This window comes from Nycticebus coucang, chromosome 16 (genome assembly GCF_027406575.1).
Source record: "Nycticebus coucang isolate mNycCou1 chromosome 16, mNycCou1.pri, whole genome shotgun sequence".
Lineage (NCBI taxonomy): Eukaryota > Metazoa > Chordata > Mammalia > Primates > Lorisidae > Nycticebus > Nycticebus coucang.
This window is the reverse complement of record NC_069795.1, coordinates 72,123,405-72,137,244: the sequence shown is the minus strand read 5'-3', so window position 1 is coordinate 72,137,244 and position 13,840 is coordinate 72,123,405. Positions and strand designations below refer to the sequence as shown.

Sequence of the window (13,840 nt, the reverse complement as noted above, 5' to 3'; positions counted from 1 at the left end):
AACTGTGCTTTTATGATATGTATTAAAATGTCTATGTCCATATGGAAGGAAATTCTATAGATTACTAAAGTTTAAAGGGATATGTCAACTACAGTGCAATATGTGAGCCTTATTTGATTCTGATTCAAACTCAAATCTGTAAAAACAACATAAAACATTTAAGAGATAGCTATAAATTTGAGCACTGACTTGCAATTAAAAAAATAAATTGTCAGTTTCTTCTAGGTGTGATTTAATATTGTAGTTATGTTACTTTTTAAGAAATAATTGCGGATATTTTCGATAAGCACATGTGTTTTTTTTTTCTGTTTTTAAATTGAACAGTAATAAGCATTTTCAATTCAATCACAAGGAAATTCAGTGGACATATTATCATCATAGCAGTCATCATAATAATACATTATATATGAATTAACATATGGGTGACACTTCACAGTTTTCAAAGGATTTCATACATATCATCATAGAAATACAATAAACGTCATTCTGCTTGTTCACAAAAGTATTTCTTTTTTGGAGACAGAGTCTCACTCTGTTGCACTGAGTAAAGTTCTGTGATTTGATACCTCACGGCAACCTCAAACTTCTGGGCTCAAGCAATCCACCTGCCTCAGCTTCCCGAACAGTTCAGGCTGCAGGGGCCTGCCACAATGCCTGGCTATCACAAGAGTATTTTAAACATGTTTATAAAACTTTCACTTTGGGGATAGTCCCTTAACTTTATTTGCATGAAATTTAGAATCATAAGAGGGTACATACAATTAGGTTACATTGTACATATGAAAAGGTTACATTGTTTGCATTTGTAAGGTAAAGTGTGAGTTACAGTTGAGTCTTTCACCCAGGTAGTGTGCCTTATACCCATTAGGTGAGAACTCACCAATCCCCCCTACTTGAATTTAATTGTGTTTTCTCTTGTGTGAGCCTGTAGTGTCTGGTCTACTGGTTTGAACCCAGTATGGAATACATGGGATGCTTGCTTTTCCATACTTGAGATACTTTAGTTGGGAGAATGTTCTCCAAATCCATCCAGGTAAATACAAAGTTGCAAAGTCTCCATCTTTTTAAAGAAAGAATGGTTATTGTTTGAAATAAATGCTGAATTGTTTACGTATGAAATGACATGTCTCAGATTTGCTTCAAAATAATATCGGAAGAAGGGAAATAAATGGAGGTACAGATGAAACATGTTGGTCAATAGGCCATAGATTGATAATTGGTAAAATTTAGTGATGGAGATAAGGGACTCATTATATTGTCTACTTTTATATATGCTTGAAATTTTCTTGAATAAGAAGTTAAATTTTTTTCTGTATCCATACCTTTTCTTGAACTTTGTCATGCTAGAACTAGTCTATACGACTTCCTTACTTTCCTGTATGTGAAATATTTTGAAGAATATCCTAGTAGACCCACAGACATTTGAGAACTTTAGGTCTCAGTTTCTGGAATAATAAAAGATGCCATACCTGAATATTTTCATGATCACTCGGGTGTAGTAGAAAGTGAACCTCTTGTAAAGTGGTTGGTTGACTCTTGCTACTAAATTTGAACACCTCTGAAATGATTAATTCAGCAAATACAGTTTTAGGAAATCCTGAGTTTTCTTTTCCTATAACTGGAAATGTAACAGATTTTAAGGACAAGCTCTTGGTGATCTCCAGACATTCTCTGATTATGTTTTCCATGATGATATTAGCACAATGCTGCAACAAAAAAAGGATACGAATTAGCAACTTTGAGACCTCTGCCTACTCCTTTTTGCTTTCAACAGAGATTAAGAGCAATCAGAAAAGGTAAGAAAAATACAAGAGAAGAAGGGGGAAATGAAAACGGATGTGAAAGTCCCTCAACAAATGACTTAAACTTGCTCAGTGATGAAGGAAAGAAGCAAAGCCACTGCTGTTCTCTCCATTCTTCATGCCCTCATCTGACTTTCCTCACAAAGGAAAAGTAACCCCTCCCTGAGGCCCTTAATTACTGAGCACAATAACTAACTCATATTATTAACTAGTTTTCAGGAGAAGTTAGCTACAGCCGAAGGAAATGGCCACAATCATGGAACCTGCCAAACATATGACATCATTATGGAAGAGAAACAAAACAGGTCCCATCTATACCACACTGCAAGGGGAGAGTTCAAAGAGCAGCCAAAATTTCTGGAGAATTTAAAACCTGGCCCAACCTTTTGTGAAGATGTGTTGTCACTTCTCCACTCTGGAGCCACGACGTGAAGCACGCGGTGGCAGTGCAGATTGCAGCCACTGGTTTGGAGAACTGTGCCCACTCTGACGGCTCCCCCTTGTGCAGCTGCGTCCAATTCCTTCTGGAGCTCTGGCCCAGCCTTGTCCAAGAGGGCCTTAGAAAGGGGCCCTCTATCAAGTGCAAGATCCGAGGGAACAGAGTTGACAATAACGTCGGTCTTAAAGAGAAAAGCAAAAATCTGTTTCAAATTTTAACAAAAGCATTCGTAAGAGATCACTGTGTTATGGGGCACAATGGGAAGCCATTAAGATAATTAAGGTTTCAGGGATGAAAGTACCATCCCAAGACAAAGTATTATGCAATAGCTATTTAAGTGGCATCCCAGGACAAAAGAGAGGTGTGGAAAAGCAATATGCATGGTACAGGTCACTGAAGAGGTCCAGAAGAAGCCCCTTAGGTAGTTAGTGAAGACGCCACAGGCGACATGGCTCTGAGAAGTGGGAGTGGTTGAGGTAGGTAGAGAGAGAACAGCATGAAAATAATCACAGGGTGTTGTGAGCAGAGGAATCTGATGTGATAGAGAGCTTCTGCAGCAAAGTGGTGAGAGCCAGATTGGGAATGTAACAGTGCGGGTGAGCTTCAGAAGGCCCACCTCTCAGCTCCAGGGCCAAGCCAGCTGGACTCCCTAAAGACCGTGAGCAGACATGGAAGCTGTTTCAACAGCCAGTGAACATGAACAGATTAATCAGATAAGATTAGAGAGACCAAGAGAAGAGAGAGGGCATGTGACCACGTGATTTCCAGAGCAGAGTGGTCACGCCTGGGTTACTGAGGACCAGTGCATAGCACTTAGTGTGGCCGTGGAAGCTACTCATTTTTGGGAGCAAAGAGAATAGAAAGAGCATCTTAAAATTCAGTGTTAGTACTGACTCCCAGTCAGAAGAGTCCTGCTCATTTATTTGGTTATTAAAATGACAGGCAAATTTATTCTTAATATTTTTGAAATAGCGCAATGGTTAAGAGCATGAACAGATTCCAATACTGGCTCTACAATTTGTTAGTTTTTGTTTTTGTTTTTTTTTGTTCTGCACTTTTTGGCCAGGGTTGGGTTTGAACCCACCACCTTTGGCATATGGGGCCAGTGCCCTACTCCTTTGAGCCGCAGGTGCCCTGCTTAGCTGTGGGACTTAAGCAAATGGTTTAGCCCCTTTAAACCTCATTCTCTCCTCTATGAAGTGAGAATGATAATCATCCTAGCATCTACCTCGTGGCATTGAATGAGAAAATGCACATCAGACACTTAGCATGCTGCCTGGCAGTGACAAACACCAGCTTTGGTTCTTATAATGGTCACTGAAGCTTACTGTAAGAAGAAATCCTATTTTTTAATCTTCTAGTTCAGTATCTTAAATTAAAACAAAAACTATTTTAAACAAAGAAGCAACTTGAACAGGGAAGGAAGATGGTTCACACAATAGAAGAAAATATTTTAAAATCATGATAACTGATAAGGGACCCATATCCAAACTACATAAAACACTTAAAACTCAATAATAACAACAGCAATAGCCAAATTTAAAAGTGATAAAGGTTCTAAATGGACATTTCTCCAAAGGAGATAGGCCAAAAAGCACATGAAAAGATGTTGAATGTCGTTAGTAGTTACAGCAATTTGTATTAAAACCATAGTGAGACAGATACCACTTCACACTCACTTGGATAGCTATAATCAATAAGAAAGATAATAATAAGTGTTGATCTAATACACACCCTCATAAAAGAAAAACTCAAATCATTTCAAGGTGGGGGGCAGGGGAATGAGGGAGCAGGGAGAGGGGAAGACAGAGGAGGATGGGACTTACCATATATGGCACACTTCTTGGGGGCAGGACACAATTATAAGAGGGAGTTTACCTGACAAATGCAATCAGTTTAACCTAATTCTTTGTACCTCAATGAATCCCAAACAATAAATAAATAGATAAATAACTTAAAAAAATACCTTAAGAAAAAGTAAGTGTTGACGAGAACGTAGAGGAACTGGAACCACCAACATTGCTGACAGGAATATAAAATGCTGTAGCCACTTTGGGAAAAAGTCTACCAGTTTCACAAATGGTCAAACATAGAGTTGACCATTACGATGTGACCCAGCCATTCTACCCTTATGTTTATATCCAAGTGTCCTGAAAATATATGTTACTACAAATACTTGTACATAAGCACTCCTAGCAGCATTACTCATTAGGTAGAGTGAAAACAATCTATTGTTCAATGGATGAATGGATAAATAAAACATGGTATATCCATACAATGGACTATTACTTAGCTATAAAAAAGGAATGGAGAGGGGCGGAGGCAAGATGGCTGACTGGAGCCAGCTTTCCACAGAGGCTCCCGTCCAGAAGGAGAGTTAAGGGACAGAAGTTTAGCAAGTAAGCTGATGGTTTGGAGCTGAGCCAAGAGAGAAGGTTGAAGGGTGCACATCAATCCTGCTGAGGCAAGCTGTGATCTGAAGGAGACAAATAAAAAGTACAAAATCCATTGCCAAGTGGACAGGAGTCAGGAGTCCCCTCCCCCATGAGAAGGGCTCACAGTACTCCATACAAACAAGCGAGCAGAGTCCAGACATCCTCCCATTTTATCCCATGGGAGAGACCCTCTGAAAACCAGACCTACTTCCCCTACTAGGGTGCCATGGCACTCTCCTGCCAGGCATAAAACTATATATACTCTCTACCTGCAATTCTGAACTCCCAGCACTCCCCTTCACTCTCACCCAGAGGTCTGAAAGCCTGTACCCCATGGAGGCGAGATTCTTGGGTATTTTCTTGAGAGGTGTGGACAAGGCATGGACTGCTGCTGGTCAGTGCTGATTCTGCATCACGGGAGTAGGGAGAAGATGGTTGGCTGAGAGGGAACCATACAGAGGGAACCATAGGAGCGGAGGTGCCCTAAGGCACAGAGCATCAGCTATGGCGGGAACAATAGGGCTCACACCCCTGGGGATGTTCCAGAGTCACACCCCCTATCTGTCTGGGCAACCAGAGGAGGCCGGGCATCTTCTCTGGTGGCAGCCACTGGTGGAACAGATCTGGGATGGAAACACAGGCCCCATGAGTAAAGGGTTTGCCTGAGGCAGTACTGGCCTGGGTGGAACACTGGGACTAGAATACACATGCACACACAGAGCTGGCAGATTCCCAGGGCAGGGCTGACCCAGAGGACTGCTTTACTGAGCCTAAGACACAACTGGCCCTCAGTGGATCATAGTTTGAGACAAAGGCAACCAGGCAGAGGCTGGAACTGACAGCTGAGTCTGAGCATAACTGGCCTGCCCCAACTCAAACAGCAGCTGAGACCTGGCAGTGGCACAGACCGGGGTGGAGTCACAGATCCTGTGAAATCCAACAGCGTCTGATCAACAGGGGAACAGAGCTGGGACAGAAACAAATTCTGTGAAGATGTTCTACTGTTCTGTCAGCAACATCAATCAGGGGCGGACTGGAACTGAGTGAATTGCCCCAGCCTCCAGTAAGGTTGTCAGGCCTCACGTCCCCCTGCCGGATAGTGGCAGAGAGCAGCGGCCTGGCTGAGGGGATATAGATCTCCCTGTGACTCAGGCAGGTGCAAACCCCTGGAGCATCTGCTCATTGGAGGCAACTGGGTCACGCCCTGCAGGGTTATCAGTGACTGGATGTGACAGAGGTGCAAGGTGGGGAAGGAGGCATCAACTTTCCCAGACTAATTTATTTGCTGGGTGGGTCCTTCTGACTTCACAGAGAACCAGAGTGAGTCATACTTGGCAACCAGCAGACCCCTGCTATCTAGTTGCTGGAGACCTTATGAACTCTCCCACCTGAGACAGGTGCTGACTGAGACAACTGATTTGGACATCTTGAATTGGGCAAATCACCTAGGAACTATCCAAGTGGTACCCTAGGTTTGTGGTTGTGGGAAGGTTTGATTTTCTGTTTCCAATTTTTGCCTGTGTGGGGGGTGGGGTACCTTAATTGCTGGTATTTCTCCACAGCTGAGACTTCAACCCAGAGTAACAGATTCACTAAGGTAGGACAGAGGCAAGCTGAAAAAAAGACAGAGCCACTTAGCCCCACCACACCAAGCAGGTCCCCAGTTCCTCAAGCAGTAGTACTGTACAGGTCCTTGGCAAAGCTCTAGGGGAAAAGGTATACACACCAGTCCTAGTTTTTGGGCAAAGGGCTGGTTAATCACTACTCCTGGAGCCCCTGACCCAACTTCACTTTATCTGCTCATCTAGCGAAATGGTGTAAAATAATCATGGGGTGGAATCAGAGGAAAAACTCTGGTAACATGAATAACCAGAATAGAACAACCCCCCCCCCCCCGTGAAAGATATGGCAGACACAACTAAAGATCTCATTCATAAACAGATGTCAGAAATCGAACTCAGGATTTGGATTGCATACAAGATTAATAGAATGGAGGAAAAGTTAGAATTAGAAATTCCAGGAGCATTTCAAAAGTTGTCTCAAGAATTTAATGAATTCAAAGACAAAATCACTAAAGATTTTGGCATATTGAGACAAGCAGCCCTCTAAGATATGAAAAATACAGTAGAATTCCTCAGTAACAGAATGGAGCAAGCAGAAGAAAGGATTTCTGACACTGAAGACAAAGCTTTTGAACACTCCCAAACTCTAAAAGAGGAAGAGAAATGGAGAGCAAAAATGGATAATTCTTTCAGAGACCTATGGGATAATTCGAAGAAAATTAATATTCACCTCATAGGAATCCCTGAAGGTGACAAAGTGGCTTGGCAAGGCACAGAGGCTCTTCTTCATGAAATCATGAAAGAGAACTTTCCAGATATGCCAAGAGATGCTGAAATGCAGATAGCAGACATTTTCAGAACCCCAGCACGACTCAACCTGAATAAGACATCCCCTAGGCACCTCATAATTAATTTCACTAAAGTTAATATGAAGGAGAAAATTCTGAAAGCAGCTAGATGTAAGAAAACCATAACCTAAAAGGGGAAGAATATTAGAATGACTGCAGATCTCTCTGTTGAAACCTTTCAAGCCAGAAGAGAATGGCCATCGACTTTTAATCTCCTAAAACAAAATAACCTTCAACCCAGGATCCTGTATCCAGCTAAACTGAGTTTCATTTATGATGGAGAAATTAAATACTTTAATGACGTTCACATGCTGAAGAAATTTGCCATCACTAAACTAGCTCACAAGGATATTCTCTGACCTATACTACATAATAAGCAGAGCAATTCTCCACCACAAAAGTAAACTCACTCAAAAACTTTTAATCAAACTTCAACTTCCACAGTGGCAAAAGGATTAAAAACGTCCACTGGACTTTCAAAAAACTTGATACCCCAAACTCTACTAGGCTTATCAATATTCTCAATTAATGTGAATGGCTCAAACTGTCCTCTAAAGAAGCACAGGTTGGCTGACTTGGATACAAAAACTCAGGCCAGATATCTGCTGCATACAAGAATCTCACTTTACCTTAAAAGGTAAATATAGACTCAGAGTGAGGGGATGGTTGTCTATATTTCAGGCAAACGGAAATCAGAAAAAAGCCGGTGTTGCAATTCTATTTACAGATACAATAGGCTTTAAAACAACAAAAGTAAGGAAGGATAAGAATTGTCACTTCATATTTGTTAAGGATAATACTCAATATGATGAGATTTCAATTATTAATATTTATGCATCCAACCAGAATGCACATCAATTTCTAAGAGAAACTCTGTAACAGACATGAGCAACTTGATTTCCTCCAGCTCCATAATAGTCAGAGATTTTAACACTCCTTTGGCAGTGTTGGATAGATCCTCCAATAAGAAGCTGAGCAAAGAAATTTTAGATTTAAACTTAACCATTCAACATTTGGATTTAGCAGACATCTACAGAACATTTCATCCCAACAAAACTGAAAATACATTCTTCTCATTAGCCCATGGTACATACTCCAAAATTGATCACATCTTAGGTTACAAGTCTAACCTCAATAAATTTAAAGGAATAGAAATTATTTCTTGCATCTTCTTGCGCCACCATATAATAAAATTTGAATTCAGTAACAACAGGAATCTGCAGACTCATACAAAACCACGGAAGCTAAATAACCTTATGCTGAATAATAGCTGGGTCATAGACAAGATTAAGAAGGAAATTACCAAAATTTTGGAAAAAACAATAATGAAGACACGAATTATCAGAACTTCTGGGATACTGCAAAGGCAGTCCTAAGAGGGAAATTTATAGCATTGCAAGCTTTCCTCAAGAGAACAGAAAGAGAGGAAGTTAACAACTTAATGAGACATCCCAAGCAGGTGGAAAAGGAAGAACATTCCAACTCAAACCCAGCAGAAGAAAGGAAATAACTAAAATTAGAGCAGAAATAACCAAAATTAGAGCAAAATTAAATGAAATTGAAAACAAAAGAATTATACAACTGATCAAAAAATCAAAAAGTTGTTTTTTTTAAAAACATCAATAAATCAGATAAAACCCTTGGCTAACCTAACCAGGAAAAAGAATAAAATCTCTAATCTCATCAATCAGAAATGGTAATTATGAAATAACAACAGACTCCTCAGAAATTCAAAAAATCCTTAATGAATATTACAAGAAACTTTATTCTCAGAAATATGGAAATCTGAAGGAAATTGACCAAAACTTGGAAGCGCGCCATCTTCCAAGACTTAGCCAGAATCAAGTGGAAATGTTGAACAGGCCTATATCAAGTTCTGAAATAGCATCAACTATACAAAATCTCCCTAAAAAGAAAAGCCCAGGACCAGATGGCTTCTACCAAACCTTAAAAGTGGAACTAGTACCTATATTACTCAACCTACTCGAAAATATAGAAAAAGAAGGAATACTACCCAACACGTTCTATGAAGCCAACATCACCTTCTTCCTCAAACCAGGAAAAGACCCAACAAGAAAAGAAAATTATAGACCAATATCACTAATGAATATTGATGCAAAAATATTCAACAAGATCCTAACAAACAGAATCCAGCAACACATCAAACAAATTATACACCATGACTAAGTGGGTTTTATGCCAGGATATCGAGGCTGGTTCAATATACGTAAATCTATATAATTCAGCACATAAACAAATTAAAAAACAAAGACCATATGATTCTCTCAATTGATTCAGAAAAAGCTTTTGATAATATCCAGCATCCCTTCGTGATCAGAACACTTAAGAAAATTGGTATAGAAGGGACACTTCTTAAACTAATAGAGGCCATCTACAGCAAACCCACAGCCAATATCGTATTGAATGGAATTAAACTGAAATCATTTCCACTCAGAGCAGGAACCAGGCAAGGTTTCCCATTGTCTCCACTGCTTTTTAACATTGTAATAGAAGTTTTAGCCATCGCAATTAGGGAAGAAAAGATGATCAAGGGTATCCATATTGGGTCGGAAGAGATCAAACTTTCACTCTTTGCAGATGATATGATTGTATATCTGGAAAACTCCAGGGATTCTCCCACAAAACTCTTAGAAGTGATGAAGGAATATAGCAGCGTCTCAGGTTAAAAAATCAACACCCATAAATCTGTAGCCTTTATATATACCAACAAAAGCCAAGCTGAAAAAAGTCAAGGATGCTATTCCATTCACAGTAGTGCCAAAGAAGATGAAATACTTGGGAGTTTATCTAACAAAGGACGTGAAAGATCTCTATAAAGAGAACTATGACACTCTAAGAAAAGAAATAGCTGAAGATGTTAACAAATGAAAAAACATACCATGCTCACGGCTGGGAAAATCAACAGTTAAAATGTCCATACTACCCAAGGCAATATACACTTCTATTGCAATTGCTATTAAAGCTTCACTGTCATACTTCAAGGATCTTGAAAAAATAATACTTTGTTTTATATGGAATCAGAGAAAAACACAAAAGCCAAGACATTACTTAGAAATAAAAACAACGCCAGAGGAATCACACTATCAGACCTCAGACTATACTATAAATTGATAGTGATCAAAACAGCATGGTACTGGCACAAAGAGGTAGATGTATGGAACAGAATAGAGAACCAAGAGATGAACCCAGCTACCTATCATTATTTGATCTTTGACAGCCAATTAAAAATACTCAGTGGGGGAAAGATTCCCTATTTAACAAATGGTGCTGGGTGAACTGGAGGAGACCTGTAGAAGACTGAAACTGGACCCACACCTTTCACCATTAACTAAGATAGACTCTCACTGGATTAAAGATTTAAACTGAAGACATGAAACTATAAAAGTACTAGAAGAAAGTGCAGGGAAAACTCTTGAAGAAATTGGCCTGGAAGAATATTTTATGAGGAGGACACCCTGGGCAATTGAAGCAGCAACAAAAATAGAGTACTGAGACCTGATCAAACTAAAAAGCTTCTGCACAACCAAGAACACAGTAAGTAAAGCAAGCAGACAGCCCTCAGAATGGGAGAAGATATTTGCAGGTTTGTCTTCGACAAAGGTTTAATAACCAGAATCCACAGAGAACTCAAACATATTAGCAAGAAAAGAACAAGTGATCCCATCTCAGGGTGGGCAAGGGACTTGAAGAGAAACTTCTCTGAAGAAGACAGGCGCACGGCTTACAGAAATATGAAAAAATGCTCATCATCCTTAATCATCAGAGAAATGCAAATCAAAACTACTTTGAGGTATCATCTAACTCCAGTAAGATTAGCCCATATCACAAAATCCCCAAACCAGAGATGTTGGCATGGATGTGGAGAAAAGGGAACGCTTCTGCTGGTGGGAATGCAAACTAATATGCTCCTTTTGGAAAGATGTTTGGAGAACACTTAGAGATATAAAAATAGACCTGCCATTCAATCCTTCAATTCCTCTACTAGGTATATATCCAGAAGACCAAAAATCACATTATAACAAAGATATCTGTATGTACCCGAATTTTTATTGCAGCCCAATTCATAATTGCTAAATCATGGAAGAAGTCCAAGTGTCCAGTGACCCACAAATGGTTTAATAAATTGTGGTATATGTACACCATGGAATATTATGCAGCCTTAAAGATGGAGACTTCACCTCTTTCATGTTTACATGGATGGAGCTGGAACATATTCTTCTTAGCAAAGTATCTCAGGAATGGAAGAAAAAGTATTCAATGTACTCAGCCCTACTATGAAACTAATTTATAGCTTTCATATGAAAGCTATAACCCAGTTATAAACTAAGAATATAGGGAAAGGGGAAAGGGAAGGGAGGGAAGGGGAGAGGGTGGCTGGAGGGAGGGTAATTGGTGGGACCACACCTATGGTGCATCTTACAAGGGTACATGTGAAACATACTAAATGTAGAATATAAATGTCTTAACACAATAACTAAGAAAATGCCAGGAAGGTTATGTTAACCAGTGTGATGAAAATATGTTAAATTGTATATAAAGCCAGTGCATGGTGCCCCATGATCACATTTATGCACTCAGCTATGATTTAATAAAAAAAAAAAAAAGGGAATGAGGTCTCCACACCCACAACACAGTGGTTACTGTGCCAGACACGTACACTGTGGCTGGCAGGTTCGAATCCAGCCCGTGTCAGCTAAACGACAATAACTGCAACAAAAAATAGCCAGACATTGTGGCGGGTGCCTGTAGTTCAAATTACATGGGAGGCTGAGGCAAGATAATCACTTAAGCCCAAGTATTGAAGGTTGCTGTGAGTTGTAATGCCACAGCACCGTACCAAGGGTGACACAGTGAGACTCTGTCCCTCCCCCCCCAAAAAAAAAAAAAGAATGAGGTTTTGATACATGCTACAATATGGACAAACCTTGAAAACATTCTGATAAGTGAGAGAAGCCAGGCATAGCTGACCACTAACTGTATAATTCCATTTCTATGAAAATTTCAGAATAAGTGAATCTATAGGAACAGAAAATAGATTAGTGGCCATCTAGGGCTGGGGATGTGGGGTGGGTGGATGGAATGAGGAGTGGCTGTTAATGGGCACAGATTGTCCTTCTGGAGTGACAAAAATTTTCCGGAGTGACAAAAATTAGATTGTGGTGATGGTTACATACCTCTGCAAATATACTAAGAACCACTGAATTCTATCTTTCAAGTGGATATGGTATATGAAGTATGTCTGAATAAAGTTGTTGAAACAAAAAGGAGGCTGACTGATAATGACTTAAATAACTTTCAGCTTCTCTCATGATAGCTGTGCTGTGGGAATATACTAAAATAGTGATATATTTGGGTTAAAACAGTCTCAACTGTGTTATCTTTAATCACATTACATGGGACCATGGATGGATGCTTAAAGATACTTTTTCTTTTCTTTTCTTTTTTTTTTTTTGAGACAGAGTCTCACTTTATCACCCTCAGTAGAGTGCTGTGGCATCACAGCTCACAGCAACCTCCAGCTCTTGGGCTTAGGCAATTCTCTCCTCAGCCTCCTGAGTAGCTGGGACTATAGGCGCCCACTACAATGCTCAGCTATTTTTTGTTGCAGTTTGGCTGGGCCAGGGTCAAACCTGCCATCCTCAGTATATGGGGCTAGCGCCCTATTCACTGAGCCACAGGAACCACCCAAAGATAGGAGGTATAGAAGACCAGCAAAGAGACATGATCAGATTTTTCTTTAAGTTTACTTTTTCTTGTAAAACAATTCAACGCAAAACTTTGGCAGGTGTATTAAATCTAGTTCGTTTCATTTGGTATCATGGAATGCTAAACCTATTGGCTTCTCTGGGCCACCTTAGAAAAAGAAGAGTTGTCTTGAGCCACACATTAAATACACAAACACTAACAAAAGCTACTGAGCAATAAAAAGGTCCTTGCATTATTTTCAGGATATTCAACACCACAGATAAGCAAAAAAGTCCTCACATAATAATCCTAAGTATGCAGTGGCCTGTTCAGAGTATCTTTTAAAATTAACAAGCTTTTGATTACAAATCAAAAGTAATCAAGCAATTACTAATATAGGAAACATATATATCTCAATAATAAAATGTCTTTGGTCTTTTTACAGTTTCTTTTGTTTTGTTTTATTTTTTTGAGACATAGTCTCACTTTATGGCCCTTGGTAGAGTCCCTGGCATCATAGCTCATTCTGGGCTCAAGTGATTCTCTTACCTCAGCCTCCCAAGTAGCTGGGACTATAGGCACCCGCCACAACACCTGGCTATTTTTAGAGACTGGGTCTTGCTCTTGCTCAGGCTGGTCTTAAACCATGAGCCGAGGCAATCCACCTGCCTCAGCTTCCTAGAGTGCCAGGATTACAGGCGTGAACCACCTTGCTGGGGCTCTTTGGCTGTTTTAATTTTTTTTTTTTTCATAAAAGTAAAAGAAAAGTGAGCAACATGAGTACTGGTATAGTTGACCTTGTATTTGAGAAACAAATGCATCAGTATCTGGTTTGCTGGAAGTAGCTACAACTCTTAGTGAGTAATCAAGGTGCCAATCAGGTATTTGGGTTCCAGTTTCATTTGTAATGTGCTTCATTCTCTAAAACATTTGCTGGAAAATGTAGATGGTGCCACAGCCAGTCTTGCTAAAGTCTTGTTAGGAATGGCTCCATGCCATAGTCCTCAATTTGGCTCAAAATAAAACTCTTTAAATTAAAAACCAACCA

General features: G+C 39.8%; 1 protein-coding gene across 1 annotated transcript in view; it reads right to left on the bottom strand.

Moving 5' to 3' along the window:
- The window catches only part of LOC128567580 (protein mono-ADP-ribosyltransferase PARP14-like), an 86,087-nt gene that overhangs the window by 51,512 nt on the left and 20,735 nt on the right, over positions 1-13,840 (bottom strand). The window contains 2 exon segments of the mRNA XM_053564865.1: positions 1,470-1,706; positions 2,186-2,422. Coding sequence (XP_053420840.1) covers positions 1,470-1,706; positions 2,186-2,422 — 474 coding nt within the window.